At 50.0% G+C, this 27,661-nt stretch overlaps 2 protein-coding genes across 6 annotated transcripts in view; both read left to right on the top strand.

Moving 5' to 3' along the window:
* PITPNA (phosphatidylinositol transfer protein alpha) overlaps nt 1-6,746 on the top strand; it is a 40,233-nt gene extending 33,487 nt beyond the window's left edge. For all 3 annotated transcript variants that reach the window (XM_019650473.1, XM_019650474.1, XM_019650472.1), the window contains 2 exons: nt 3,010-3,076; nt 4,155-6,746. In XM_019650473.1, the coding sequence (XP_019506018.1) occupies nt 3,010-3,054 (45 nt within the window). In that variant the 3' untranslated portion in view covers nt 3,055-3,076; nt 4,155-6,746. The remainder of the gene's footprint in view (nt 1-3,009; nt 3,077-4,154) is intronic.
* Nucleotides 6,747-7,699: 953 nt separating this feature from the next.
* Nucleotides 7,700-26,270, top strand: INPP5K (inositol polyphosphate-5-phosphatase K). 3 transcript variants are annotated; one of them, XM_019650470.1, is made up of 13 exons: nt 7,700-8,052; nt 9,032-9,245; nt 9,907-10,014; nt 10,359-10,460; nt 13,466-13,582; nt 13,910-14,085; nt 14,663-14,774; nt 15,468-15,577; nt 22,960-23,146; nt 24,032-24,166; nt 24,427-24,510; nt 24,680-24,784; nt 24,959-26,270. In XM_019650470.1, the coding sequence occupies exons 4-13, from the start codon at nt 10,362-10,364 to the stop codon at nt 25,016-25,018; spliced, it is 1,185 nt and encodes a 394-aa protein (XP_019506015.1). In that variant the 5' UTR covers nt 7,700-8,052; nt 9,032-9,245; nt 9,907-10,014; nt 10,359-10,361; the 3' UTR covers nt 25,019-26,270. The 3 variants fall into 3 exon arrangements, with proteins under 3 accessions (XP_019506015.1, XP_019506013.1, XP_019506014.1); XM_019650468.1 differs by having other exon boundaries at nt 7,701-8,052; nt 10,352-10,460; XM_019650469.1 differs by lacking the exon at nt 9,032-9,245 and having other exon boundaries at nt 7,701-8,052; nt 10,352-10,460.
* The last annotated feature ends 1,391 nt before the right edge of the window (nt 26,271-27,661 follow it).

Genomic DNA, 27,661 nt, shown 5'->3' with positions numbered 1-27,661 from the left:
GAATTGGGGGATGGGAACCGACAAGTTGCTGTCCTTTTGTTCTTCAGTCTAGTGGTGGAGGACATTGCTTCACGGGCCCAAGTTGGCACCATCATTGCACTCTTCCCGGGCGAGGCAGATCAGTCACCGGCTTCTGGACAGTCTCTCACGGTGGCTGCTGGCTACACACAGTAGCCCATGGCAACCCACTGCAGCAGGGACGGCAGCCTAGCTCCAGGTTGAGCTGTTGTTCAGCATCTTAGCTATAGAGGGCAGTGTCATTGGCCTTCATATGTTAGATCCAAACTGGGGCCCTCAGGCGTCCCAAGCCAGCTCTTAACCAATGCACGACTCGGCCGGCCCAGCCCTGGTTCCTTTTAGTGGAGAGTGGTGTTTGGGTGCTAGGTGTGCTCATTACTGTTGGTGTTTTGCTGCTCCCAATCTTTCCCATAGGACAGAGCTAGGGAACTTTGACATTATATTTATTTCTATATCTACCGTGCATATTATGTTCATTTAAAATAGCCCCAATTCCAGTCTTAACACCACAGGATTAAGTTTTTAATCTTTTGAAAAATGTGACAGTGCCCTATCCTTAACAGATTCCTGTCATGTTGGAAACTCTTGAATTTGTTGAACCCTTTATGAAGTAATATATTAACAGGTATTAATGAATGTGGACAACTCAAGTTACAAGAGCAATAATAATTTAAAGATTATCATTCAGGAAACTGAGTTTTGAGCAAAATCTATAGAAGGCAGGCTTTCCAGGTGGAGCTAAGAGCCTACTCAAAGGTTTGGGACTAGCTTGGTGTCTGTAAATGGACTTTCCTGTTTGGAGCAGAGGATCCTTACTGGAGGCAATGAAGAGTGAGGCTTGTAAGACTGATTGATTTTATGACTGACTTATGGTCAGTCTCCTGTAGGTTCTGATTCAGGTCTGGGGCCCAAGAATCTACAAGCGCCCCAAGCAATTATTTTGATCAAGTTTGAGGAAACTCTGGCCTACACTGGGGAATACCAGCAGATTTTTTTTTTTTAAGATTTTTATTGGGGAATTGGGGGATGGGAACAGTGTTGGGGAATTGGGGAAAGGGGAACAGACAAGTTGCTGTCCTTTTGTTCTTCAGTCTAGTGGTGGAGGACGTTGCTTCACTGGCCCAAGTTGGCACCATCATTGCGCTCTTCCCGGGCGAGGCATTATCAGTCGCTGGCTTCTGGACAGCCGCTCACGCTGGCTGCTCACACTGGCTGCTGGCTACACACAGTAGCCCATTGGCAACCCACTGCAGCAGGGGCTGCAGCCTACTCTGTCGCCGGCAACTCATGGCAACCCAGCTCCAGGTTGAGCTGTTGTCCAGCATCTTAGCTGTAGAGGGCAATGTCACTGGCCCTCATATGTGGGATCCGAACCGGGGCCCTCTGGCGTCCCAAGCCAGCTAGCTCTTAACCATCGCGCCATTCGGCCGGCCCAGGAGATTTTTTTTTTTTTTACTGTGCCCATGTTCCACATGGGCTTACTGATTATAATAGTGGGGGGTGGGAAGGGGAGTGGGTGGGTGTGTGAACAAGAAATATGGGTTTGCAAGGTGGCAGGAAGTGTATTTTGAGAATGTTTCCCAGTGGAATACTACTGCTACTGAGATGGAATCTCTGCAAAGTGTGCCAATATTAAAGTTTTCATGAATAGAATTGAATTCTGAGGTCTGTAGTTAGAAATCCAGGCTCTTCAGAACTTGTGAAACACACATCCCCTTTGCTACAGGATGGTGTTTGGAAGAAAGAAATAACAACATAGATACCGTGTACTGAGTGTATACTCAGTGACAAACCCTGTGCTATGCTAAGTAGTCTACATAAATATCTTGATTTAATCTTTACCATACAACCCCATGACGTATGTGCCATTATCTCTACTCTATAATTACAGAAATTGAGGCATAGAGAGCAGTGAAATAACTTGCTCAAGGTTACCCAATTAGTGGTTACCCAATTAGTGGAGCCAGAATACAATCCAGGAAGTTTGATTCCAGAGGTCAAGCTCTTCTGTGCTCAAAATTTGTTGAATGAATAAAGAATGAAAATTGAGGAGAAAACTCGTGGATAGTGAAGAAATATCTAATGGGAAGTTAAAATACACATATGTTATAGACATGCTACAAATAGAATTTTCAAGTCGGAAAGGATTTGAGAGAGATCACCTTCACAATATCCCCAGTAAGAATTCTGTCTACTTGTGCTTGGAAGGTGCCAGTGACATGGACTCAGTGTTTCCAGAGAAGACCCCGTCCTGTTTTCCAGCAGCCTCGCACTTCTTTTAAGCTGAGATTAGCCCCCGGTACTTTCTAACCCTGTGTTCTATTGCTGAATTTTGGTGCCACACTGTGCACCCCTGATTGACTAGGTAAAGCCTCTAAGCAGAGGTTAGGAGAGGGAATTTTTTCCCTCTGCCTGGAACACCATGTCCTGTCCCCCTGTCTGTCCTCCTGCCTCCAGGGAGCCACAGGATTATCCTCCCCATCAGGTCTCTATTGAAACATCACTCATCAAAGAGGCCCTCCATAGCCAGCTTATAAAGTAGCACTTTCCCACAGTCGTTCTCCATCCCAGCAGCCCTCAGCCCCAGGTGATACATAGTAGTTTGCTTGTTCTCCCCCACCTTGCCCCAGAATGTAAGTTCTTTGCGGAGAGACTTGGTCTGTTTTGGTTCACTACTGAATACTCAGGCCTGGAGCAGTACCTAGAACAAAAGAGGCGCTTCATAAATATCTGTTGAATGATTGAAAGAGAGACAGGAGTTTAAGAACTAAACCCCAACCCTGGGACGCAGGGGAGAGAAACAGGAATCATGGATGGTGGGACCAGTGACACAGCTGTAAATGGTATGGCTTTGGCAGGATTCTGATTTTGCTTTGTACACACACAAAAAATGCTCCACTCTGTCTATTGGCAGGATTGAGAAGGTGGGATGTATTTGTGGTGAGTCCCATTAGCAGCAAGACCCTTCAACTTTTCTGCTTTTTGTTTCAGATGAGACAAAAGGACCCAGTGAAAGGAATGACAGCGGATGACTAAAGCCACCTCCCCCTTCTGCACTGTATGTACCCAGTTTCTCACTGTGCATGTCAGACACTAAAATCAGTCTGGGTCCGCAAGGCCTCAGCAGCTCACTGTAGAGTCAGAAAACCTGCTTAATTCCTCATCCTGCCCTCTAGGAATAATAATGACTGCCATGCTAAACAGGCTTGTCATGTGCTCGGGCTTCCATTGAAAGAAATTTTGACTATTAGGACATTTCAGGGACATGTGATTTTACAAAGAACAACCCAGACAGACATGGACAGGGTGGTGAGAGGGGATGGGCTAAGGGCGGTAGATGCAAAATTGAAGCTTATCTGCAACTCAGTACTCTTCCTCCCCTAACTTGAGCCATTTCAAGCTGAACCTGGCGTTCTGGGTCGTGCCCTATAGCCCCTGTGCCAGAGCCAGTTCCCAGCTCCCAACTGCTGGTGTTTCCTGTCCCTCCCTTGGAAAACCTGGTGTCTAGACAGCTCTCCCTAGCATTCATTGTTGTATCTGGTGTTTCATTTCCTTCCTTTATATACCTTTGATCCCATACTAAGTCGCTGTCCTCATCAGAGGCAGCATCTTTCAGATGTTGGGAGAATATTTCTGCCCAGCTCATAGGTAGGACCAGGACGGGATGTCCCCGGTCATATTGTCAACCTTCCCCAGTTCCCTTCCTTCTAATTGCTCCCAGTGCCCTGAACACCTCCAGACGTGCTGTTATTCCAGCAGCTCAGAGTGGGCTTGGTCATGGAATGAAAAATGCTGTTCCCCATCAGGCTCTGAGAGATTATTTTATCAAATAAAAACTGCCTGTCCTCTAGCACTATCGAGCTAAGGAGGCCTGGGGTCCCACCAGCGTGATGCAAACCTCTGCTCGCTCTCCCAGCCCCACATGCTTTAGAACTTCTGGGAGATGAAAGGGTAGGATTAAATGGGTTGTTGCAATGCCAGCTTCTAGTCACTGCTTGGACCTTATTTTCCTCTCTCCCCAACCCCAACCACACCAACTGGCATCCTTCTTCCTTTTGAAACTCCCCCATCAATGATGATTTACAGTGATTCTATTTTCCTCTGTTGCTTCCTTAATAATTGTATTTCTCTTGTAGTTTTGCAAGACAGTGGTCAACAGGAAGGCCCAGCAGCTCCACTCTCCCGAGTGACAGGCCATCTTCGGACCCAGCCTTTCCGTGCACATTCTTCAGGCAACTTTCGATCCCTTACTGTAGCTAATTCTAGATGCCCTTTAATATTGTGAACAAATAGACCGTCTGGTATTATGAAGCCGTGTGTGCAGGAGCCAGCTGCTCCTCTGAGATATGTGGCGTGTAGGTTGCTGTATTTACAGCTCTTCCTCTCCAACCATTGTATTCTCAACCCATTTCTGTGTGCCACCCCCCCCTTTATTTCCAAGTGACATTTTTAGTCTATCGAAATAGCTGCCCTTTGTGATGTGGTGATTTAAATGATTTAAGTTTGTTTGTTTTCAACCTTGGGATAAACTGAGGTATTTTGCTTCCTGACAGATCTCTGCAATTTTGAGTGCTCACCTGGGGAGGGTGATGAGTTAGAAATACAGTTTTTCCCCCCTAGGTTCCGCAGAACAGCAATGTGGCTTCATAACTCTGACCTCTGCTCCCAGTAACCCATTGTTAAGAGTGCTCTAAGCACCAAGGAAAATACCCAAGGCCCAGCCAGCCTCTGTTTTGAACATTTAACAAATACAAATAACCCCTGCCCCAAGCATTGCATCTCTGGTCACTAGTCTCAGAAACACCTATGGCTTCTCTGTCCTCCTGTTGCCCACTCTGTCTGCATCTCTGCAGAGCCCGTAACATGCCCAGGTCAGCCCTATACCTGGAGGAAACTATCCAGTGTAGCCCTTAGAATTGAGTCTGCCCCACATACACTAATTAGTCTGCCCCCAAGGAGCTCTATATGTCCACGCTCCTCTTCCTGTTTGGGCTGGTGCTGTCACTCAGCAATAATCGTCTTTTCTCTGTGCTTTCTTAGATTCCTGTCCTCTGTCTTTGAGGCTGGTCAGGACACAAGAGTGCTGACCTCTTCATGCTGCATAAAACAAGCATGCAAAAAGCTTCTTCCCAACAGAAAACATTCCCTCGTCTCCAGTTGCTAGAAAGGATCTGGGGATCAAGAACTCAGCCCGTCCTGCCCCCGTGCTGAGTTCTGTCCTGGACAATCAAGAGCAAGTAGTGACTGTGGTACAGAACTCTACCAAAATAGGCCAGTGAGAGTCCAGGCTCCAGGAAAATAGAAGCTGCAGAGTGCTTCAGAGTTTCCTACTACTTGGCAGAACCCAAGTATGCCTTCCCAGTGAGAGAATCAGATAGCTGTGGTGTCACCTGACATTTCCCAAACTTTGTGAAGTATGTCGGCCAAGTGTGCAGTGATCCAAGCCATGCTAGCCTGGGCGCAGCTGCTAATGAGAGATCAAATCTCTGTTGAGGGAGCGAGAAGTAGGATGGGATAATTTATCCTCATGTTTTTGTCAGTTTGTTTTGCCTTACTCACTTCTAAGTGCAATAAGGAAGTGTCTCACAGGATTGCACCTGTGACATCCTGAATGCTGCTTCCCTGGGGCCCACCTGGGGCCAAAGTAGACAGACTCAGACCCCTTAGCATGGTTAGCTCTGACCATCGAGGCCCCTTTGGGACCAGGATATGTCCTGTTACCCTTCCTTTCAGTCTCACCTTCTGGGGCCTATAGTAGCAATGGATCTGGCGCTGTTCAGTTGGTTATTAACATCCCAACTGCTAGTAGCATTTATTTGACTGGGAAAGTTGAAGAAGCATTCCTACTGGAGAAAAATGTAAATGTTTTCCTGCAAGCTTTGTATTAGCTATAATTATATTTGTGCTTAAAGCTCTCCCTTCTTCAACTACATGAAGTCCAGATGTGAGTTATCCTGGGAGAAACAACTGGTGATATTCTTAACAGACAGTTGTTTATGTGGTGCAAGGGTCAGATGTTAGTCTCCTTCCTTCAGCTCTTCTCTGAGATCCATACATATCACTCCAGCTCTGGTGGGGGCTCACTCTTTATCTGCCTTTTCTCTGCTCCCGCCCCTCCACCTGTTGCCCCAGTTTGAAAGCATCCACATGAGCTGAGCTAGAATTCCTGAAGCCAGTTGGATCTGGGGCTCCAACCCACATACACATAAGGAGGGATGTCCCAGGTCTATTCCATCCCCAAGGATAGTGTTGCTGCTGGGCAACTGTGTTGGCTTCTTTTAAATACCTCCCCTTTCCTTCTTCACCTCCCCCCAAACTGACTAGCACTCAGAAGGGCTTATGATGAAAGGCTCAGCTCCAGGGTAGTACCTGAGGATGTGCCATGCCCCTTCAGACCAGCTGCTTCTAGTAGGTTTCCAGGGTCTCAGCCCCAGCTGGAAGCAGCAGTGCCTCTGTAGGAGGGGTGCTGGGCTTTGGCCTTCTTACGGAGAGAGGTCAGGGACAGGGTCAGTATTGTGGCACGTGTATATCTTCCCAAATTCTCTTACAGTCCCTGCCGGGACTCCCTGACTTATTTTGGTTGGTTCTTAGTGCTACTTCTTTTACAAAATACACTTTGTAGAATTGATTAGATTACCTTATTTAATGTGAGTTTGTGCCTTTTTGTCTCAATCTTCCAATACAGGTATATTGGGAAAAAAAGCAGTCTAATAAAATTCTAGACAGAGCTTTCTGGAGTCGAGCTTATTGCTGATGTCCTTATGTCCATTTTCCAATTTAGATACCCCCCAGACTCTTGCTGATGTCCTCCATTTTACTAGGGAAGGATTAAGGAAAAGGTACAAGACCATCTCTAAAAATTTTTATAGGTGGATTTCTGGAAATTAAAACATCCCCTCGTCATTTTACTTATGCAAACATATCTAAAAGTCATTTGGCTATTTCCTACTGGCAGTATTTCCTTTTTACTTTTATCTCCCCTCCTCTTCACATCTCCCTTTTTCCCATCCTACCAAGCAAAACATTTATTTAAAGTAGCAGTTCTTAACCTTGCTTCCAGGTCTACAAACCTTATGAAGCTTGTTTGTAAAATTGTGTGTTTTTCTGGGGAAAGTCACTGCTCTCAGATCCTTGAAGGAATCCCATGCACCGCCCCCACCCCCCCTTCCCCTCAACCCCCTGCCGAATATTAAGAACCAGTGATTTGACGGAAATCATAGTTAATCTTTGGCAAAGTAAACAACAGCTTCATGTTTGGTCCCAACACAGACACTTATTTTTCATTCGTTTGATGGTCCATTTTTTAAGAGTCCAAGAACCTCCCAAAAGTCCAAAGTGTAACCGGTAACCTAATAAGTGAAGACCATAGAAAAGAACTTCAGAGCCCAATGACCAACATGAAATCACCTGGAGTTGGGTGGGGGAAAGAGACTGGATTACAGGCAGGACAGTGGCTGGACTGTCCTCTCCCCACTTCGCCCCTTGGGCCTCCAGGCGTTGGGGAGCTGCAAAGGGACAGCGCAGAGGTCAGAAACCTCCGATTCGATATTACAAAAACCAGCTACAGCCGAAGAAGTTCGCGCTGGTGTAGCGACGACTTCCGCCGGAAGACGCTCCCTCCCAGTCGGCCTCGCGCGGGGCACCCTGGGAGGCGCGGGTCGACCTATGGGCAGTCGGGCACACCGGGCGGGGCAGTGTTGCGTCCGCTTCTGATGACAACGAGGACACGCCTCTCACGTCCTGGTACCTAAGCTCCTTTCCTCAGCCTTTCACCTTTCGCGCTTGTTGAGAGTCCGTCCTCTTCCCCGGGCCGCACCACCCAGAGCACTCTGCGCGCTCAAGCCCCGCCCCTTACGGAAGCCGAGGCGGAGGTCCAGAATCCGGAAGAAAAACAACCCCGAGAGAGTGATCTAGCCGGGACCTGCTGCCGCAGGGGTGCTGATCCGGTCAGGCTCTCCCGGGGCAGGGAAACGCGAGTCGGCCGGTCCACCGCGTGGGGACGATGGCAACTGAATCGAGAGGAAGGAAGCTGAGGTGAGGAAGCACTGCGGGCAGGCTGGCCTGCTCCGGGAGGGATCACTGCCTCCCACCCAATCGGGGCTGCGGATCTGTGGCAGAATCAGACTGGGAGAGAAGGGACCGGGCCTACAAGACTGTTTCAAGTTCAGAGGCCCTCACAAATTACCCAAGGCCAGTGTCGAGCATTTAGTATAGGGTCCGAGCACCACGCCCCCTCCAAACTCAAGCCGCCAAGCTAGTTGCCACTTGGACGCCCCAAGCAGGTGCCCAGTTAGCTTCTGGAGAAGGCAGCAGTGTTGGACTGTTGGGAGTTAAAGACATAAAGCACTCTCCCCTCAGCTGTAGAGTAGAAATCTATTCTTACTTTTGATCAGTATTTACATCATGGGGACTGCTTGATCCCGTTGTGAGCTCCTGAAATCCGAAATCAGATTTAGATATGATCCTTTTGTGAAGTGATGTAGCCTGGTCTTGTGCTTGCTCATTAACGAGGAACAACGCTAATCACCAACTTAGTGCAGGTCACAATGCAAGGATTTGCTGCTAATCGTTGGACTCGAGAATTTGGGTGAGAAATCCCAACTTCTTCTCCCCATTAACTTAGAGCCAGTCCCTGGGGAAACAAGGAGCCTTGGAGAAAAATGGTTGCCTTTCTTAATCCACTGTTGGACAGCAGGGGGAGATAGTAAACAAACGAAGCACAGAATCTCTTGGCTGAGTGCCTGGGAAGGTGTTTTTTGTGTTGTTTTGTTGATGTTCACAAGGAGGGGCAGGAAATTGCTTTAAGCCAGCCAAGAATTTTTTCAAGTTGTGCTTTTTAGAACATGGACCTCTAAGAACAGGGTCTGGTTGGAGAAGAGTTTTGGGACATTCTGCCCTTTTCTCCTACGCCTGTACCCTCTCCCATTTTAGTTCTTACACTGCTGCAGGTCCTCCTCTTCATGGTGTACCTAGGACTCACCTGAGGCTTGGTGGCTGTTCTTGGTCTCTACAGGGTTTGTAGCCCCTGTCTGTTCGGCACTCAGCAGTCTGGGGCTTTCTTCGAGTGTTGCTGTGACTATTCGCTTGAGATCCGCAAGTCTCTCCTTCCCTTGAACCTCTGATGGGATCCAGTGTTAATGAGAGCTGTTGATCTAGTTCTGTTGCGTCCCCAAGGCTCATATGAAATCTGGATGGAGGATGTTATCCAACTATGGCTTTTCCCAAATGTAGGTAGACTCTTGAGAGATGTTGAGAAACCTGTTATTTAAAATCTTCTCCTTAAGCTCTTTGAAATGTTTGGCAGAATTGGTTGTGCTCTAGGGATCTGCTAGGAAGGAGTGAGGAAGGAATGTGGTTTTAGCTCTGTTATTTTTGAAATTCCCCTGACTTATAGCGCTGAGGCTTCTCACAAGTTGAAAGCTGAACCTCCAGAATCTATCTGGTGGTCTTAGGAACCCTTGGATTGAGAATTGGGGAGTGGGAAGTTGCTGACTGAGCTGTAGATGATTGCTGCAGTGTGACTGGCTGGTGAAATTAATAAATTCCTGACTATCCACCTCTTCCCTTGCCTGACCTCAAAACATTTAGGCCCACTTTGGCAGATCTCCTAGTGTCAGCTGCACCATTGCTGCCAGATGTGGGCAGCTGTGGACCTGCATGGAAGAGCCAATCAAGGGTGGGAATTTCCTGCTTCAAGGGACAAAGGTGAAGACGAAGGACTTGTAGTTCAGCGCCGCCATCCCCACCACCAGGCACAGAAGTTCATGTTTCCCATTATGATTGCAGTGGATTGTGAAGGAGCCATTAGCAAGCCTAGACCCTTGTCCATCATCTGAATAAGATTTTATCCTCCTTCCTCCATGACTTCACTTTGCATTCCTTCCACAGCATACATGTCGTGACATGGAATGTGGCCTCTGAAGCACCTCCTGCAGACCCCGATGATCTGCTTCAGCTGAACAACCAGAACCTGAATCTGGACATGTATGTCATTGGGTAGGTGTCTGCAGGGCCCCTTCACCCATCCTTATATCTGAGATCAGGTAAGCCTGACCCGTCCCAAGCTGTCCCCATGGGGAACTGCTGTAACCTGTCCTCCCTCACTCTGGAGTCTGAAGGCTGGGAGCTTTCAGCCTGCATCAGGGCCAGCCAGTGTCTCTTGTCCTGGGTCAACAACGGCAAGGGTTTGGTGATCAGCAGCCAGGGGAGGGAGAGATCATTCATGGTCATGAGAACCCAAGGCTTAAGAGTCTGCTGAGGGCAGCACGAAATGTCTGTCGCAGAGGCAGTGCCCTCGAGGCCAGGGGGAGAGCCTCTGACCTGGGATGGGCAGTTTGCAGGAAATGAACTGTGGAATCATGAGCCTCCTTTGTGACACTGCCTTTGAAGACCCATGGAGCAGTTTCTTCATGGATGTGCTTTCCCCTCTCAGCTTCGTCAAGGTAACTTTCAAGTTCATGGGCAATTGGGAAATGTGTCTTACCTCTTGTCACTCACCCCCAGTCCTTTGGTCTCCCACTCAGGCTTTCATGCTTTTCCCATCTATTTCAAGGCCTAAACCTCAGGTACATCTGGCTTCCTGAGGCTCCTGCCTGCCCTGTGCCTTTTCAAGGTAGTTGGAGCTGAGCTGGGACCCCAGGGGTTAGTTTATACTTTGATATTTTTCAGGTTAGGAGAATTCCTCTGGGAGGTGCAACGGGGCTTATTAACACTTCAGTGCCTACCCCGTCCCCAGCCAATCTCTCCTCACATGCCCTGCCTGAAATCCCTGAGTGTAAAAATAATTGCTACCGTTTATCAAACTCTTACTTAATGTTAACCATTATAAATAAGCTTTTTATATACATAATTTTTAAATCTTGAAATATGGATATTTTACAGATTAAAAACCAAGATTCAGAGGTCATACAAGTTCTCCTGGATGTGAATCCAGATCTTTCAAACTTCATAATCCATGTTCTTAACTACCATACTTATATTTACTGGTGAGCTCTAAGGCTGACAGGCATCCCATGGCTAACTGCTGGTATTAAAGGGTGTTCCCTGATTATAGGGGACATACATCTCAAATTCTCAGGAGCCCAGTGGTTAGGGGAGGGGAGATAGGTATGGGGGGAAGAGGTGGTCAGTATGAAGAGCCAGTATTCTCTGGGGAGTCTTTAGATCATAGGAGAATCCACAGGAAGGCTCTAGATTGCTGATCTTGGCCTCTGCCTTGCATAGCTAAGGAATGAAGCACACTCCCATTCAAAGCACCTAGTGCAGTGTTTCTTGAAAATACTAGAATTCCCCTATTTCTTTCACTGGGTGACTGCATTTCTTTAGAATTGTTATCCTAGTTTGCCTAAGGGTGTTGAGGCAAGAAAGAGCTTGAGTCCTCCCAAGGAGGGCAGAGCCAGGAGGAGGAAATACATGATTTGGTCTTGCAGCTGAGGCTAGAAAATTTCAGGCCTGAGCCTGTGGCTCCCTCTGGATCAAACTCAGGCCTCCTGTAGACATGGCTGGAGCTAGATCCTCTGGGAGGGCAAAACCACTTCTCTCTCACCACCCACTCCCTTCCTGAGACTGAAGGCCTCTCTGCACCTTGGCTAACTGGCAAGCAATTGATACTATCAAACTGAGCCAAGGAAATTAGCTTAGCTTCTGGCATGGACACACCGCATTGTACCCATGCCGCCTCCCAAAGTTGGGAGGCCAGCAGATGACCCTCCTTCCCCCTGCCAAGAATTGAGGTGAAGGGGTGAGTCCTGCTTGCAGCCTGTTTCTTGGGCGGGAGTTGACCAGCCATAGGCTGAGAAGCCTGGGACTAACTAACCCCCTTTGCTGGTTCCAGGGCTCCCAGCCACCTCCTACTTCATTTCCTTTAACTAGAATTTCCCCTACAAATCTCCTGCCTTTCCCCACAGCCCCACCCTTTCTCCCAATCTGAGGCTTTCCTGCCTTACTCTGCCCACCCCACCGCAAAGTAGACTGGTGCCTTTGTGGTAGAGCCCAGTGGTCCAAACTTGCTCTGTGGGTTAGAATTAAACTTGAAACTCCTCCTGAATTTTTTTTTCCCCTCCTGAATTTTTATCCATTCCCAGAGAGTCAGTCCCTCATAGTCCAGCCCTTCCCCCACTTTCATTATCATTTGTGTATATGAAGGGAAGAGGCCAAGACTGGGGGTGGAGGGTGGGGTTGTGGACACAATTGTAGCAACTGCTGCTCAATTGTAGGTTCTCAGGCCTCCCTTACTCAGTTCTGGGTTCGGGGTTCCCCCTGCTTTGACTCTCCACTGTGCCAGAGCTCCTGGCCTGCGGGATCAAGTTTCATAATTCCTGGAAGGCCCCAGTACACCCTCCCCACCCGGGGATTTCCTCCTTGGCCTCTACACCTCATGCTCCGGAAACAGCTACTCAAGTGGTGGGTGTAGACAGCCTAAGGCGGAGCTAGAGGGTCGCTGGCTACAGCCCATTCCCATGCACAGACAGCAGGGGTTTTGGCAGTCCCAGTCTTTTGATGTTGTTATCCAGGTAGCCCTAATGGTCCCTTAGTCTCCTTCAGCCCCAGTCCTTCATCTGTAAAACAGGGGCAGTGGTTCTTTACAGAGTTGGTGTAAAGATGAAATGTGACATAAAGCACTTCAGTAGACGTCTGCTATTCTCCCCAACCTGCGGACACATGTCCTCTGTATGTACTCTCATCCCCTCTGCATTGCCTTTGTGGATACCTGCCCGCCATCCTTAGTTATTTTGGAGGAGCATTTTCTTAATTTTTTTCCACTGAGCTATAACATATGCAGAAATTAAGTGTACAGTTTGATGGGTTTTTACACACACATACATCCGTGTTACACCAGTCTAGTCAAGAATCACAATATTTCCAGAAGTTTCTCTCATGTTCTTCCCCTGCATTTACTTTTAAGAATCTTTAAACTAAAAAATAATAGCTGCCAGTTAATCCTTCCAACATCTGTGAGATAGATTCCTGCTCTGTCAATGAGAAAATAGTCTGAGAGGCTTGCCAGTATCAAATACTAAGAATCCGAGCCAGGATTTGAACGCAGATCTGGCTGACTTCCAAGTCAGTGCCCTTAGCCACTATCATGTGTAGCGGCATTTCTCTTTGAGGCCCTGACCCCCAGGGGTGGTGGCCCAAGAGTACCCAGAGGACCTCAGGAGGACATCAGTGAGAGGAGCACCTAGGCATGCATGGGGCTGGGACTGAAGAGTCGATGCCCTTCTGATGGCAGGGTACCCTGGCAGCCTTGTCTTCTCTGTCCTCCACCCCCAGGCCCAGGCCCAGAAACTGAAACTTGCATCACTCCCCTAAGGGGAGTGACACCCTGAGACTTGAAGTGAGATACCAAAGACCCTGGGGCAGGGCACCTGTGTGGCACAGGGCCTGGCAGGGACGCACTTGGCCTGTGCAGAGAAATGAATGACCATTGCCCTCCCCTGTCCCGCAGGTCTCGTATGTCCGCATGCAGGGGCTCCTCTTACTGGTCTTTGCCAAGTACCAGCATTTGCCCTTTATCCAGATCCTCTCTACTAAATCCACCCCCACTGGCCTCTTCGGGTACTGGGTAAGAAATGAGTGTTGTTTGAGTCGTGAGCTGGGAAGGGCTGGGGGCTTTAGAGCTGGGCAACTGGAAAAAGGGGTGAAATGACTCTTGACATCCTGGCCAGGCTACTGCCCTGCCTACCCACTGTCCTGCCTCAGGGGGCGCTTAGCATCCTGAGACGGGTGAGCTGGGCTCCCTGGATGGAGCCGTCTCTCTGGGAAGCTGAGTGTCTGGCCCTGGGAGATCCTGTGGGAGGTGAGACAATCTCCCCTCAGGCCTGCGATGGGAAAAGAGAGGTATGTCCCACCCAGAGCAGCTTCCTACCCTTCTGGCCACCTGTCCTACCAGGGGAACAAAGGGGGCGTCAACATCTGCCTGAAGCTTTACAGCTATTATGTCAGCATCATCAACTGCCACCTGCCCCCCCACATGGCCAACAATGACCAGCGGCTGGAGCATTTTGACCGGATCCTAGAGATGCAGAGTTTTGAGGGACTTGACATCCCCAACATCCTGGATCACGAGTGAGCATGCAGTTACAAACTGCCACCCTGCCCTGTCTCCCACACCAGCCCAGGCTAGCGTCCTCTGCCCGGTCACTGCTACTCAGCCAGAGGCAGTTTGTGTTCCTCTCCCAGCCTCGTCCCTGATGCCCCATCTGCTCTCTTACCCAGCTTTGCCTGCCTGGGGTCTGGGACCCCTTCCCCTCCCCCTTCCCTTTCCTTTTCCCCTTCCCTGGCCCCTCTGTCCTGCTTAGAAGCTCTGGACACTTCTGAACATCCCAGGTTAAGAGCCCTGTGGTTCCTGAGGGCACCCGAAGGGCTGGTTCTCAGTCTTGTCTGGCAGCCAGTTGAGGGAGAAGTAGGGAGGGCTAGAGCCTGCTTTGTATTTGCCACTTTCCCCTCAGGGCTGGCCTCTTCGCTTACACAGTGGGGTGGGAGCCATGAGAACAGTCCCGTCAGGCCATGCCCTGGTCTTTACCTGGTCCTCTCCCAGCATCCGGCTTCTCACCTGCAGCCCCTGGAGTGAACAGGCCGGAGCCACCTGTTGCTCCTCCCTCCTCTGGCCTCACCACAAACCTGCCTTCTTTTCTTTCTGAAGCCTCATTCTCTGGTTTGGAGACATGAACTTTCGGATCGAGGATTTTGGGTTGCACTTTGTTCAAGAATCCATAAAACATCAGTGCTACAGGGACCTGTGGCAGAAGGATCAGGTATCAAGGGAAAGGGGTCGGGTATCCAGAGGGGTGATCTGAGCCCATGGTGGAGGTCCAGCATGAACGGTGTGGAGCGTTGCTCAGGTTCCCTAGGGCCTGTTCTCTTTTCCTGGTCCTCCGAAGCCCCTGCAAGGGGGAGTCTAACAGGGCTTGGCACCCAGGATGGGGCAGTCTATCCTGTCAGGGCCTGGGCTCATGTGGAGGAACCAGGGTACAGCTGCTGGGTGTGTGTTAGCATAGGGAGCGAGAAAGGCTTTGGCCTACTGTGCACCAACCTTCTTGTATCCCTGTCATCTTTCCCAGGCTTGCTTGCCTCCTAGAGGATGAGATACCACCCATTTGGGGGCCCCTGGCTACCCCAGCCTCCCCTCTGACACATGTCTGCCAGTGGCTCCCAGAGAGATGGAATTGAAAGCCCGGTCCCTGTAGTCCAAGGACTAGGCAATGGCAGGCAGCTGCCTTCCCTAGGACTGTGGGGTAATGTTTGCAAAAGGATTCAGCTGCTCTCCTGGGGGTGGGGATGGTGTGGGGATGGGGTGCTGAGGCTGCCACTGGGGCTGTGAGGAAGCGAAGTGGCATTGCTTAACTCTTGCCCCACCGTGTTGGCATGTGCTGATCTCTTAAACGGAGCATGGTGCTGGGCCATAGGGTTGGGACCATTGGGAGATGGGACTGTATCTTTCTCTACAGCTCAGCACTGCCAAGAGATGTGACTCACTGCTCCGGGAATTCCAGGAAGGCCCCCTGCTCTTCCCACCCACCTACAAGTTTGATAAGAACTCTAACAACTATGACACCAGGTGAGGGGGCTCCACCAGTAAGATCAGCCTGCCATAGATCTGGAATTAGCCTGTGAGGAGGAAATGGGGGGGGCCAGGAGGCCTGGGAAGTCATATTGTGCTGGCCCTAGTGGCAGTGGGAGCTGCCTCAGAATAGAAAAATTAGGGAAGCAGGAATAGATCTAGCCATCACCTCTCAAGAGTGACCGCCCCCCCCCCCATGAGTGCTGACTGTGGTGAGGTCTCAGATTGTCCTCAGAGCAGGAGGCGGGGAGCTGGTGCTGGCAAGGATGGAGCGTGGGCATTGGGGCAGGTAGGGCCAGTAGAAAGGAGGAGGCAGCTGATTCCTGACTTAGGAGGGGCTGCGTTTCAGCATTCTGGGAATCCTGCCCTGATTCCCTATGGATTTCTGGTCCTCCTCAGATGGGTGCTTGACTCAGCCAGTTACGAGTATTAAGTACCCCTGCCACAGCTGTGAGTGGGTCAGGTGCTGTTTAGGAAGGTGAAATAGTAGTCGTCAGTGGAGAATTTTATGGGGAACAATATAGAGACAGTACCTCCAATAGTTAGAAGCACAGCTCTGCGTCAGCGCCATGACCTTGGACAAGGTCTTTAATCCTCGATTTTGCCATCCATAAAATGGGGATGATAACAGTACCCACTTCGTGGGTTAAGGATTGAATGAGATCTTGCGTATGTATAGCCTGGCACCCGGTAAGCACTGTGATAACTGCCATTATTATTTTTAGATTCATACCTTTGGGTGGTAGTTTTACTGGAAACCTTTCTAAGAAGCTGACAAGGGGCCAGCTAACCACCAAAACCTTAGGTTTAGGGGAGAGAAGCAAAAGCAGCTCTGGCAAGAGGTCCCTGACCCAACTTAGCGCAAGGATCCTCATCTCTTTGCAGAAAAAGAAGAACCCCTTACAGGTTCTGGAGCTTTTTGTTTCACTTGAAGCAGCGCCTTCGTTTATTTCTCCTTTCGGAACTGTCGTATGAAGTGATATAGGAGGTCCTCCAGGGCGACCCAGGCCGCTGAGATGTAGGGGGTGAATGGGTATCTCCACAGCCAGGCCAGGGCAAGATGTAGAACTGCTGGCTCGGTGCTGGCAATGGTACGGCAGAGCCACACTGTCCCCGCCGAGGAAGAGGGAGAGCGTGAGCCATTTCAGGAGTGTGGAGCAAGACAGAGTGAGGTCATGACCAGGGCAGTGCACACAAGAAGAGGCCATGAACACGGGCAGCAGGGTCCAGCCTGGGCAACAGAGCAGGCCATAAAGGAGGTAAGAGGGCAGGCTCCGGCTGGCACAGGTCCACCACTGTAAAGAGACTGCCAGCCTCCTCGGCCAGCCATCGGAAATGAGAGTCATGGAAATTGTAAGGCCTTGGTGGAACAGGCTGGGGCCTTGGGGGCTGGGACCTTCCACCAATTGACTCTAAAACCTCCCTTGCCAGCAGGAAGATAGCTGCTGACAGGCCATATAGCCAGGTGTCCCTTTTCCCCCACGCCCAGGTATGGTAGGGAAACCACCAGGAGACTGGAAGTATTTGTGAATAGCTGGACTTAAGCCACAGTTGGCAGGGACTGAGATTGGGTAGACAGGCTCAGAGACGTTCAAGGACAGCCCCAGGTGGCTCAGTTAATGATGGCAGAGCTGGGGCTCAGACCTGATTCTCTGGACTCTGTGGCTCACGGTGCTTTTTTCCAGCCCACAGTACCTCCAGATTCACAGCTAGTTTTGCCAGCAGCAGCAAAAGAGGGCAGGAGCAGGGCAGCAAAGGCTTGCTAAGGAAAAGGCAGATATTTTTCTTTCCACTTAATAGATCCAGTCCACAGTGTGGTTGACATTACTGAGCACCTTTTATTGCCAGGTATTGTGCCAAGGGCTTTGCCTGCATCACTTCACTTAATTCATACCATATCCCTATCAGGTAGACATTATTGTTATTCACTTTTTACAGATAAGGAAACTGAGTCTTGGACTATCTAAGTAAGGTGGTGACAGAGTAGGTGACTGACCAAGAATTTGAACTTGAGTCTGTGTGACTCCAGACCCATGCACTTCCTGTTGCCTAGAGCCCAGGAAATGAAGGAATGTCTGAATAGGAACAGGGGACATTATAGGGGGATATCATAACTGATAAATTGCTGGTTGGGCCCAGGATCCAGAGGCAGCAGGGAGTTCCTGCGGTGGCCAGGGCCTGAGCCCCACACGAGGACAGAAATATTCCTGTCTAATCAGACCCGTGTTATCCTTGAAAAACAGTTCAGGCATCACCTCTACTAGAAAGCCTTCCCTGACCCACCCTTCTCTGTCTCACTGAGATTTCTCTCCTGCCCTTATTGCTACTACAAGCCTTGCACACACCATGCTGTCAATGTTGTGGGGTTTTTTGGGGTCCCCCCCCCGCTGAGCCATCCTGCCACCTGTTGGCAGCTCAGCGGCTGCTAAACACGGGCCAGGACTCGAACCACTGTTGCTCAGAGCTCAAACTCTTGGGCGAGCTCTTAACCAACTGAGCCACTCGGCCGGCCCTCAATGTTGCTTTTTAAGACACAGTGTGCCTTTCTTGCTGTACTGTGAATACCTGGAGTGCAAAAACCGGATCTGAGTTATGACCATTCCTGGGATGCAGCATAGTGCCAGGCATATGTTTGAATTGGGAGCCTAAGAGGACAAAAAGAAAAGCTATGGTATGTAAGGAGCAGCCAGCCTAGTAACGGAACCCACTCATAGCAAGAGATCCAAATAAGCACTGTCAGGTCCAGGAGTTGGCCCATAGGAGGTTCCAGAACTTTGTGGAAGTGCCAAAGGAGGTTGGAGTGAATGGTAAGGAGGCAGGCAGCTGAAGCCAGGGGGAGTCAGTCACGGTTGTCAAGGAGGCAGCAGAGTTTGGCAGAAAGAAGGGCAGGCGTTCCGATCAGTCAGCAGCATTGACGAGAGGCACCTTGAGTGGAGTCTGACCCAGCTGTACAAAGTGACTGTGAGTGAGTTGTGTGCAGGGCATGAGATGCAGCTTTGCCCAGCCACGGCAGTGTCCCTGAGCCAAGATGTAATGAGAACCGAGGTCAGCTCCATTACAGGGAAGGGTGAAAGGGCTGAGGGCAGGAAATCCTGTTAAAGCCAGGGTTTGTAATAGGGTTTTGTTACATGAACCCAGTCAACCTCTCTGCTAGGCCTGAGCAGAGGATACTGGGATCAGTCTAGTTGAGACCAATGTCCAGAGTTCAATGAGACACTTAGAAATCTTCTACAGGGAGCTGAAGGGAAAAGTACTTTCAGACCTAGAAATGGAACATACCACTACTTTTGAATCAGTAAATTGGTTCAGTTTTCTAGGCTCTTAAGCCAAGAGAATTTTGCAGAGCTACTTTGTTTTAATTTTTTTAAAGTAAAGATATATTAATCTCTAGAAACAATTCTTGTATTCAGTGAGCTACTTTGTTTTAATTTTTTTAAAGTAAAGATATATTAATCTCTAGAAACAATTCTTGTATTCAGTCATGACCGTTCAGCCAAAAAGCATTAGTGAGGCCCTCTTCTGGTAACACACACTGTAAAACAGCTCTGGCTGCTCTGATTTGGCCACTGTGGGGCAAACAGGTGGAGACAGTGGAGTGCAGTGAAGGGAGCGGGGACTTCACAGCAGATCTGGGCAAGCATCCAGCTTCCTCCACCTGGACTGGGTGACCTCTCTGAACTTCAGTGTCCTGTAGGAAAAAATGTGACATTCTTCCAGTGTTGGAAGGATTAGAACAATCTGAGATACCTGTCGCGGTGCCTAATGACCAGAAGGAACCCATGTTTAACTATGTTATTGGGGGAATATACAAGGTGTGACAATTAAGTTTGCAAACTCATCCTAGAAAAAGTGCTACATACCTCATTGCTGACTGTCACTATGATCACCTTTGAAGTACTCCCCTGAAGCTATGCACTGATGCCAGCGCCTAGTCCACCCTTCAAAGCAGTTTTGGAACTCTTTTTTTGGATTGGCCATCAGAACTGTCGTCGTTTTGCCCTTGATGTCCTGAATGTCATCACAATGTCTTCCTTTCAATATTTCCTTTATCTTCGGGTAAAGAAAGAAGTCATTGAGGGCCAGATCAGGTGAGTAGGGAGGGTGTTCCAACACAGTTATTTGTTTACTGGCTAAAAACTCCCTCACAGGCAGTGCCGTGTGAGCTGGTGCATTGTCATGATGCAAGAGCCATGAATTGTTGGTGAAAAGTTCAGGTTGTCTAACTTTTTCACTCAGCCTTCTCAGTATTTCCAAATAGTAAACTTGGTTAACTTTGCCCAGTTGGTACAAATTCATAATGAATAATCCCTCTGATATCCAAAAAGGTTAGCAACATCGTTGCAATTAAGTTTGCAAACTTAATTGTCAGACATTAAATGTAATATTTAATTTTTACACATTTATTTTGCTTATTTCTTGTCTTTTGTTTGTCAAGCTCCTCAAGGACCTTGTCAGTTTTATTTATTGGCTCTCTAGTTGGCCTGGTGTATATAAGGGCTCAGTAAATCTTGTTGACAGTATGAGTACTGCAGGTGCCCAGTGGTGAGCCTGGGCCAGGCCGTGGAAAAGGAGGACAGGGAGACAGGCCGAGAGGTACTGAGGAGGAAGGAGAGACAGGTTGTGGTCAGGACTTGGGGACGATCCTGACGTGACAGCAAGTGTGGGTACTTAACTCTGAGAGGGAAGTTGGGGAGGGGGGGATGCTTTGAAAGGGAGAGTGGTGCATTCCTGTGGTTTATTACCAAGTATTGTTGGACACAATGTCCCAGAGGTTCATAGATTGAGTGTCTATAGTCTCTGGGATAGAAATACTCCTTTCCGATGTCCTCTGAACAGTGAATGGTGAAACAGTCCAAGGAGGCCCAAGCAGATGTGGTTTAGCCAGTTACCCCTTGACCACTCCCTTGACGCGCTTTAATTTATTTAATCCTCACAGTGGTTCTTTGAAGTAAGTACTGTTATCACCCCATCTTAGAGTTGAAACTGAGGCTTGGAGTGATGTCACTTGCCCAAGGGCACATAGCCTTTTTATTTATTTTTTTAACTATATTACTGGCTTATAAAAGGGTATAACTGAGGAGCGGGCAGGTGGAAGAGATGCATAGGAGAAGGTATGGGGAAATGGTGGGGAGCTTCCATGCCCCCTCCCCAGTTTATACATGTTCACCAACCCAGAAATACATGGCTCTTACTTAACAGGGCAGAACCTTCCCCCAACTGGTCTCTGATTCTAGAGTCGGAGTTTACCACTGAGATTCCATTCTGCCTCTATTGCTAGAAAACCTGCTGTTGAAGTGACAACAGTATGTCAGAAATGTTTATTTAAAATAGTAATTGAAGGGCCCACCGAGTGGCGGGTTGGTTAAGAGCTGGCTTGGGATTCCAGCTCTGAGCAGCAGGGCCCCGGTTCGGATCCCACATGAGGGCCAGTGACACTGCCCTCTACAGCTAAGATGCTGAACAACAGCTCAACCTGGAGCTGTGCTGCCGTGAATCGATGGTGACAGGGTAGGCTGCAGCCCCTGCTGCAGTGGGCTGCTGTGAGCTGCCGTGAGCGGCCATCCAATGGCCAGCGAGCGACTACCTCACCCAGGAAGAGCTCAATGATAATACCAACATGGGCCAGTGAAGCGACATTCTCCACAACTAGACTGAAGAACAAAAGGAGAGCAACTTGTCTGTTCCCCTTTCCCCGATTCCCCATCGCCGTTGCCCTCCCCCAGTTCCCCAATAAAATCTTTAATAAAATAAAGTAGTAATTGAACAAAAAAAATAGCATTTCAAACTGATTATAAACATATAAAGCTGTATATATTAAGATTAGATGAGTGTTTTTAAGGAGAGAGATTGAGCTTGTTTTTTTTAGTTTGGGTTCACAGGCAGTTGTTGAGTACCTACTATGTGCCAGGTCTGTACTAATGCTCACGACACACAGGAGACTCCAAGAGCCAGTCCTTGTGGAGTCCCTCTGAGTTCACATGCTAACTGATAGGCTGACTTGCGCAAACAGAAAACAACAATATAATGTAATTGCAGAAGTACTGGTGTAAAATGCTTTGGAAGGAGAGGTCAGGGACAGCTTGATGACAAAGACAACATTGGAATTGGGCCTCTCTCTGTGAAGAAGGGTGTTCCAGGCACAAAAACTTCTAGAAGAAAGGGCCTGAGGCTTGAGAGAATCACCGGGGCGGGGTGGGTCTGGGGCAGCGGGGCGAGAAGACGGGCGTCAGGCTCCTAAGCACCTTGAAAGCCATACTTGGGACTTGAGATTTATTCTGGAAGCATTGAAGATTTCTTCTTAAAGGTTTTGAAATAGGGAATCATCTGACCAGGCTTTTCTGTGCTGTGGGTTCATTCAGAACCAAGGGAGAAGAACCCAGAAACAGCAGCTGTTCCCCACCCCATTCCAGGACTCAGGGTCTCCATTTGGAGAGCGGGGCCTGGGTGCCCAGCCTGTGTTAGAGAATGCCCAGTAGCTGCCTGTGCAGGGTTGGATTAGGAGTCAGACTTGCCTGTCGTGGGGCAACTACAGTTATCTAGGGAAGGAAAAGCGCTCTCGTCTCCAGGGTTGTTGGTCGTCTGTCCTGCTCCTCAGGGAAGATCAGGTGGGAGGACTCTCAGTTGAAGCCTGAGAACAAAGAGCCATAATAGGCAGCGTCTACTGAGAGCTTATTTTGTACCAAGCACTGGGCTAAACATTTTTTTGTGCTTTATCTCAGTCATCTCAGGAACACTATGAGGTAACTCCTGTTATTATCTCCACTTTGCAGATGAGGAAGCTGAGGCCTAAGAGGGGCTGGCCAGGTGCTTTGGAGTGCATGCTCTGTGTTCATGCTGCCTAGCCTTGAATCCTGGCTCCCCCACTCAGTAGCTGTGTGACTTTAGGAAAGTCACTTTCTCGCTAAGACTCAATCTCTCCAACTATAAAGAGAAGTAAACAGGTCTGATTGCAGCCATGCTGGGAGCTTCCCCTACATGTCTCCCTTTCCTTTCCTAAGGTCGTACCTTTAGTGAGGGAGAAGCCATATTCCAGCCCAGGGTCTGCCTAACTCCCAAGTGCAAACCTTAGCTTGTTTGATCTGCTTTTATTCAAGAAATAGGAAAAGCTTTAAAATGGAATGCTTCTGAGTCACAATTTGAGTCATAAAAATGTGGACTAGACTGAGGGTCGTTGGCTGAGTCTGACAAAGGCCAGCATGCCTTTGATTCTGTTGGGCACCCTCCTGCCTGCTGCCATGCTGTGCTTCAGCTCTGGCCCAGGGGGCTCATGGCCACAGAGAGACCCCGGTGTTAGCGGCTCCAGCAAGCTCATGGGTTGCCTACTGCTATCCCGCCAACCCTCTTTTCTCTCCCCATTCTTCCTCTTCTCCCACCCCTAGTGAGAAGAAACGAAAGCCTGCGTGGACCGACCGCATCCTATGGAGGTTGAAGCGACAGCCCTCCACTGGCTCCAACACCCTCAGGCTGCCGGACCCCCACTTCTCCCTGTCTCTGAAGAGCTACGTCAGCCATATGATGTATACCATCAGTGACCATAAGCCTGTCACCGGCACCTTTGACTTGGAGGTGAACTTCTGGGCTGCCTGGCACTTAGCAGAGGAGCAGCCATGCTGGGCCGCATTCCCAAACCCTCCAGCCCTGGATTCTAATGTCAGCAGATCCCCCAGGGGAGACCTGTGAGGGTGACATGACACCAGGTCAGGTGTCCCAGCTCTTAGGAGCTGTTGATGGCTCTGTCTGTCAGAAACGTGTTCAAACCCTTTGTGAATAGGTTTCCATTTCCTCTTAGTACGATCCCTTAGGGCTGAGTTCCATTATGCTTATTACCTACGATGTGAAGTAAGACTTCCTTTGATTTGTCCTGAACTTATCTGGATCAGGTTGCAAAGGGAGCTCCCTTCATCCTTGTATTTTGCCATCTAATGACCAAGGCAGTGTTAACCTTCCAGCTGCTGGCTGCCCTCAGCCTTCACCTTTTCATACTGGCTTGTCTGTCTTTATACCATTTGTTCCCTCTACATGCCTAGAACTGTTCTCACCAGAGGCACCCTCCCTCTGCAAAACTGAATTTGGAGGTTTGGGTCAGGAACCCAGGAGGCCTGAGAGCAGCTGCCTGGCTTCTTAAACCTGTCAGCAGCTCCCCGCCCCCATTGTCCCGCAACCTCAGCCCTCAGCACTGGGCTCTGCTTCGTTACCCACCCAGCCCTCAGCCCCGTCCTCCCTGACAGGGCAGCCTCCCCAGACAAGCCTTTGGCCCTTCCTCTTTCCAACTGGCCAGCCAAGGTCTGCTGCTTCCTCAGGGCAGCCTAGCAACATTCTGCGCCCGCTGCCCTGGCAGCCCACCTCCGCACTCTGACCCTGGCTTGGTTGTAAGGGCACAGTAAGGACATTCATCTCAGAAAAGGGAATGATGCTGTGTACTTTCATCCCCCTTCTCACCCTTGTGTGTAGCTGAAGCCATTGGTATCTGTCCCACTGATTACCCTGGCGCCTGAGGGCCTGTGGACCGTGGAGGACATGCTGATCAGCTACTCCTTCACCCAAGACTTCATCAGCAGCTTCTGGGACTGGATTGGACTGTATAAGGTGATGTGACGGGCAAGGCAGGGAGTCCCTCAGCCACAGCCTCTGGTTTATTCATCCTGAGGGGTCATGGGAGCTGCACACAGACTGAAGAGCTCACCTTCACCCACTCCAGGGGTTCTTGCCCATCTCGGGGCTGGCAGTGAAAGGGAGGGGGCATACAGCATGATGGCCCAACCTAGGAATGAGACGATCCTCTCTTTAGGACTTGCCGTAGGTCCTGTGTGCTCCCAGTCCACTAACCACCCATACCCCTCCCACAGGTGGGGTTTCGCCACATTAATGACTACGTGTCCTATGTCTGGGTCAGGGACAACGAGGTCTCCTTCAGCAACGGGCTGAACCAGGTACCTGTCCCCCTTCCTAACATAGGTATTCCACAACTCCAGCAGTTCGGCTTGTCTGAGCGCTCCTCTGTCTTCAGGAACACATAAAAGGCTTAATAACTTGTTGCTGAGAACTGGGTGGGACCCAGGCTATAGAGCTGACCCCATTCATGTCCATCCTCCCCTCCAGGTATATATCAACATTGGTGATATCCCTGAGACTGAGGACCAGTTTCTCCTCTGTTATTATAGCAACAATCTACGTTCTGTGGTGGGAATAAGCAGTCCCTTCAAGGTAAGGGATGCTGGTGGGGATTTGAGCTTGAGCCCTTCATCGGTTCCCCGAGGCCAAGGGCCTAGGAGTCAACCCGTACCTGACGCCGCAGCAGTTGGCGAATGGGAGTGATGGAGCAGTGCGGAGGAAATGTGCTCTTTCCCCTTCCACTCACTGCCTGTTTTATCCCTGCAGCTCCAGCGTCACACCTTCTTGGAGCAGGACCCACTGGGTGAAGCCCAGCCACAGATCTGAGCTGGGATGAGAGGGAATCCAGGGCGGAGGCCAGAGCTGGCAGCCAGCTCTGCTCACCACTGCCAGGAGCACTAGGGGCCCGGCCCAGCCCCTTGAGGAGGCAGCAAGTATCCTTCACCTCCCAGGGGAAGCTGTGGCCACACTCCTTTGCTCTCTCCAGTCCAGACCTCTGGAATTGGCCACTTAAATACAGGTTTCATTGCTGAGATCTAAGTGAAACCAGCTAGTTTGTCAACAGAGAAGACCTGGGGACAGTCCACCGGATGTGGGAAGGACCCTGCAGCCTGCATCTCATTTCTTGGTTTTCCCCACATACACTTCCAGTCCCGCCCAAGCAGGCCTGCCAGGCACATGCCCCATCTGGCACAGGCCTGCATTCTTATCACGCCATCCTGGGCCTCAGGCTGCCTGGGAGGTGGAGATGCTCACATTTGTACAGGCTCCTTAGACTGGTTGGTGCAAACAGCATTGGCTTCCAGGAGTCTTGGCATCTCATTGCCTAGCCCCCTAAGGGATGGGCAGAGGGTCTGGGATCCTTGGTTTTAGCAGAAGCAGTATGACCAAGTGGGCAGGATAGAGGGGCCCCTCTACCCAGGCTCTTAGGTTGCGGTTCTGGGCAGATTGATGACTATCCTTCTGCCTGCACTCCCCTGCCCCCATGGAGTCTGACTGAGGAAGTCCCAGGACCTGAGCAGAGAATTGGACCCAGGTTCATTTCTGCTGGTGGGTCAGGCTCCATGCCCCCAACCTGCCCTCTTGTGAAGGGTTGGCAGGTGGTAGAAGACTATGGCCACAGCCTTTTCCAGGGTGGTCTTTGCCCACTCAGGCGCATCTGGCCCTTCCTTTACCTGTAGCCCCTGGTCAAAAACCTGCCCTCCCTCTAGACCACTCTGGGACCTAGAAGTTGGGGGAAGGTAGAGAGGAGAGCTGGAATCAAGACGTTTTGGAGAATCTGGTCCTGGGCATCTTCAGAGAGCATTCTCCAGGTGCTATGTGGACTTGGCTGTCCCTGCTCCTACCACTTGACTCCAGCCACTTGTGTCTCAATGGCCCTTTTCCCAGGAGAAGACACCTCAGAGAGCCTGCTCTCTGACTCATGCCAATCCTACAACCTGAGACTGAAGAACACTCTAGTTGCGCTACGTTCCATATTCCACCCTGGGAGCTGTGTGTACCATCAAGAGCTGTTCCCCGGCTTCTGGTGGCCCATGGCTCTCTGTGTTCTGGGGGATAATTAGAAACATGGCTTTTACACTTGTGTGTGACTCCTTCATGATGGTGATGGGAAGGGGCACTTGGTGATGGGCCCTTGCTAGACTCCAGGACAGGATCCCCGTAGATCCAGATGAGACTTTTTGTGTCCGAGAGTGGCAGACGTTGCCTGGATGGGAACGGGATGAGGGTCTGGGATGGTGGTCCTTTGGGTCCCTGGCCCATAGGAGGCATGTTACCTATGCTATTGGGCACTTAATTTACTCTGCTGCTAAATTGAATGGGTTTCTTAAAAAACTCCAACTCTTGGTAAAGGTGCTGACTCTGCTCTCGCTGGCCCATCCCTCCTCAGCTGCCACTTGCTCACACCTTAGTCTTGAGCATTGGTGCTGGGTTAAACTATCCAGAAATGTCATCGTTTCCCTCTACCCCACATCCCCCCTACCCCAAAGTTCCCATGGTAACCTCTGTCCCTGCCCCCAACACACACACCTGAGGAACCCTGAACTCTTGCACTTGCCTACTTGATTCCTTCTCACATACACAGCCATCATGGGTGCTGCCACATAGCACTCTTCATTTGGCAGACAGGGAAACCACAGCTCAGAAGTGGCATGATCCTTTTGAAGTTACACAGGCAGCTGTGGTATCATGCAGGACCAGAAATACAGGAGTTGGGTCAAGACCTGGTTTTGAATCTCCATCTCTACCAACACAGGAGTCTCAGTTGTCTGTAAAATACAAATAATGTACCTATTCACAAGATTATTGTGAGAGAATAATTGTAAAAAAAAAAAAAGATGCAAAGCAACATTATTATACCTACCTGGGGGCTCGGTCTCAGGGCTCCTGACTCCAGAGGTCCCCTGTTTCTCTTGGTTGTGGAGTGTGCTTGTCCTCCACATGTCCACCTCTCCCTTTCCCCCTTAAGTCTTCATGTCCTACTCCTGCCTCCTGTTGCAGGCCCCTCCTAGCCTGGCAAGGGTGAGTCCAGCAGTGATTGAGAGGCGGGAAGGGGAAGGGGGAGTGCTTTCCCTCCTCTTGGCCCCAGTCAGGATATGGCCGCTCTGGGCCCAGCCCTGACCCACTGGGTGGAAACAGGAAATATGTGAGACTTGGTGTGTGCTGGGTCTGTGCCTGGCTCCATGGCTGATAAGGGCCATTGTGTGGCTGCCGGGGATGAGTCTGCCCTGGATAGATGTGCTTCCCGGAGGAAGGAAGGAAGCGTTGCTGGTCTTTCCTGGGCAGGGGAAGCTGTGAGGAGGGAAGAGAAGGGGGAAGGTGCCTGCCTAAGGGTCTGTCGAGGCCAGCGCAGGTCACTGGACTCCACCCCTCCTATGCCAGCGTTTCCCTCTGGAAAGGTTACTGTCCCCCATCCACTTCCTCCTTCTCACTTCCTATAAGAAATGGCTGGAGACCCAAGGGCTCAGT

Source organism: Hipposideros armiger, unplaced genomic scaffold (genome assembly GCF_001890085.2).
Source record: "Hipposideros armiger isolate ML-2016 unplaced genomic scaffold, ASM189008v1 scaffold_141, whole genome shotgun sequence".
NCBI classification, from domain to species: Eukaryota; Metazoa; Chordata; class Mammalia; order Chiroptera; family Hipposideridae; genus Hipposideros; species Hipposideros armiger.
This window is presented reverse-complemented; position numbering and strand designations above follow the sequence as displayed.

What these genes read in the sequence shown, in the direction of transcription:
- INPP5K (XM_019650468.1), top strand. Translation starts at nt 9,199, where the DNA reads ATGAAATCTGGATGGAGGATGTTATCCAACTATGGCTTTTCCCAAAT. An exon ending in CCCCTCTCAGCTTCGTCAAG is followed by an intron (nt 10,461 to 13,465) that starts GTAACTTTCAAG and finishes CCTGTCCCGCAG; the next exon opens with GTCTCGTATGTCCGCATGCA. An exon ending in ACTGGATTGGACTGTATAAG is followed by an intron (nt 24,167 to 24,426) that starts GTGATGTGACGG and finishes CCCCTCCCACAG; the next exon opens with GTGGGGTTTCGCCACATTAA.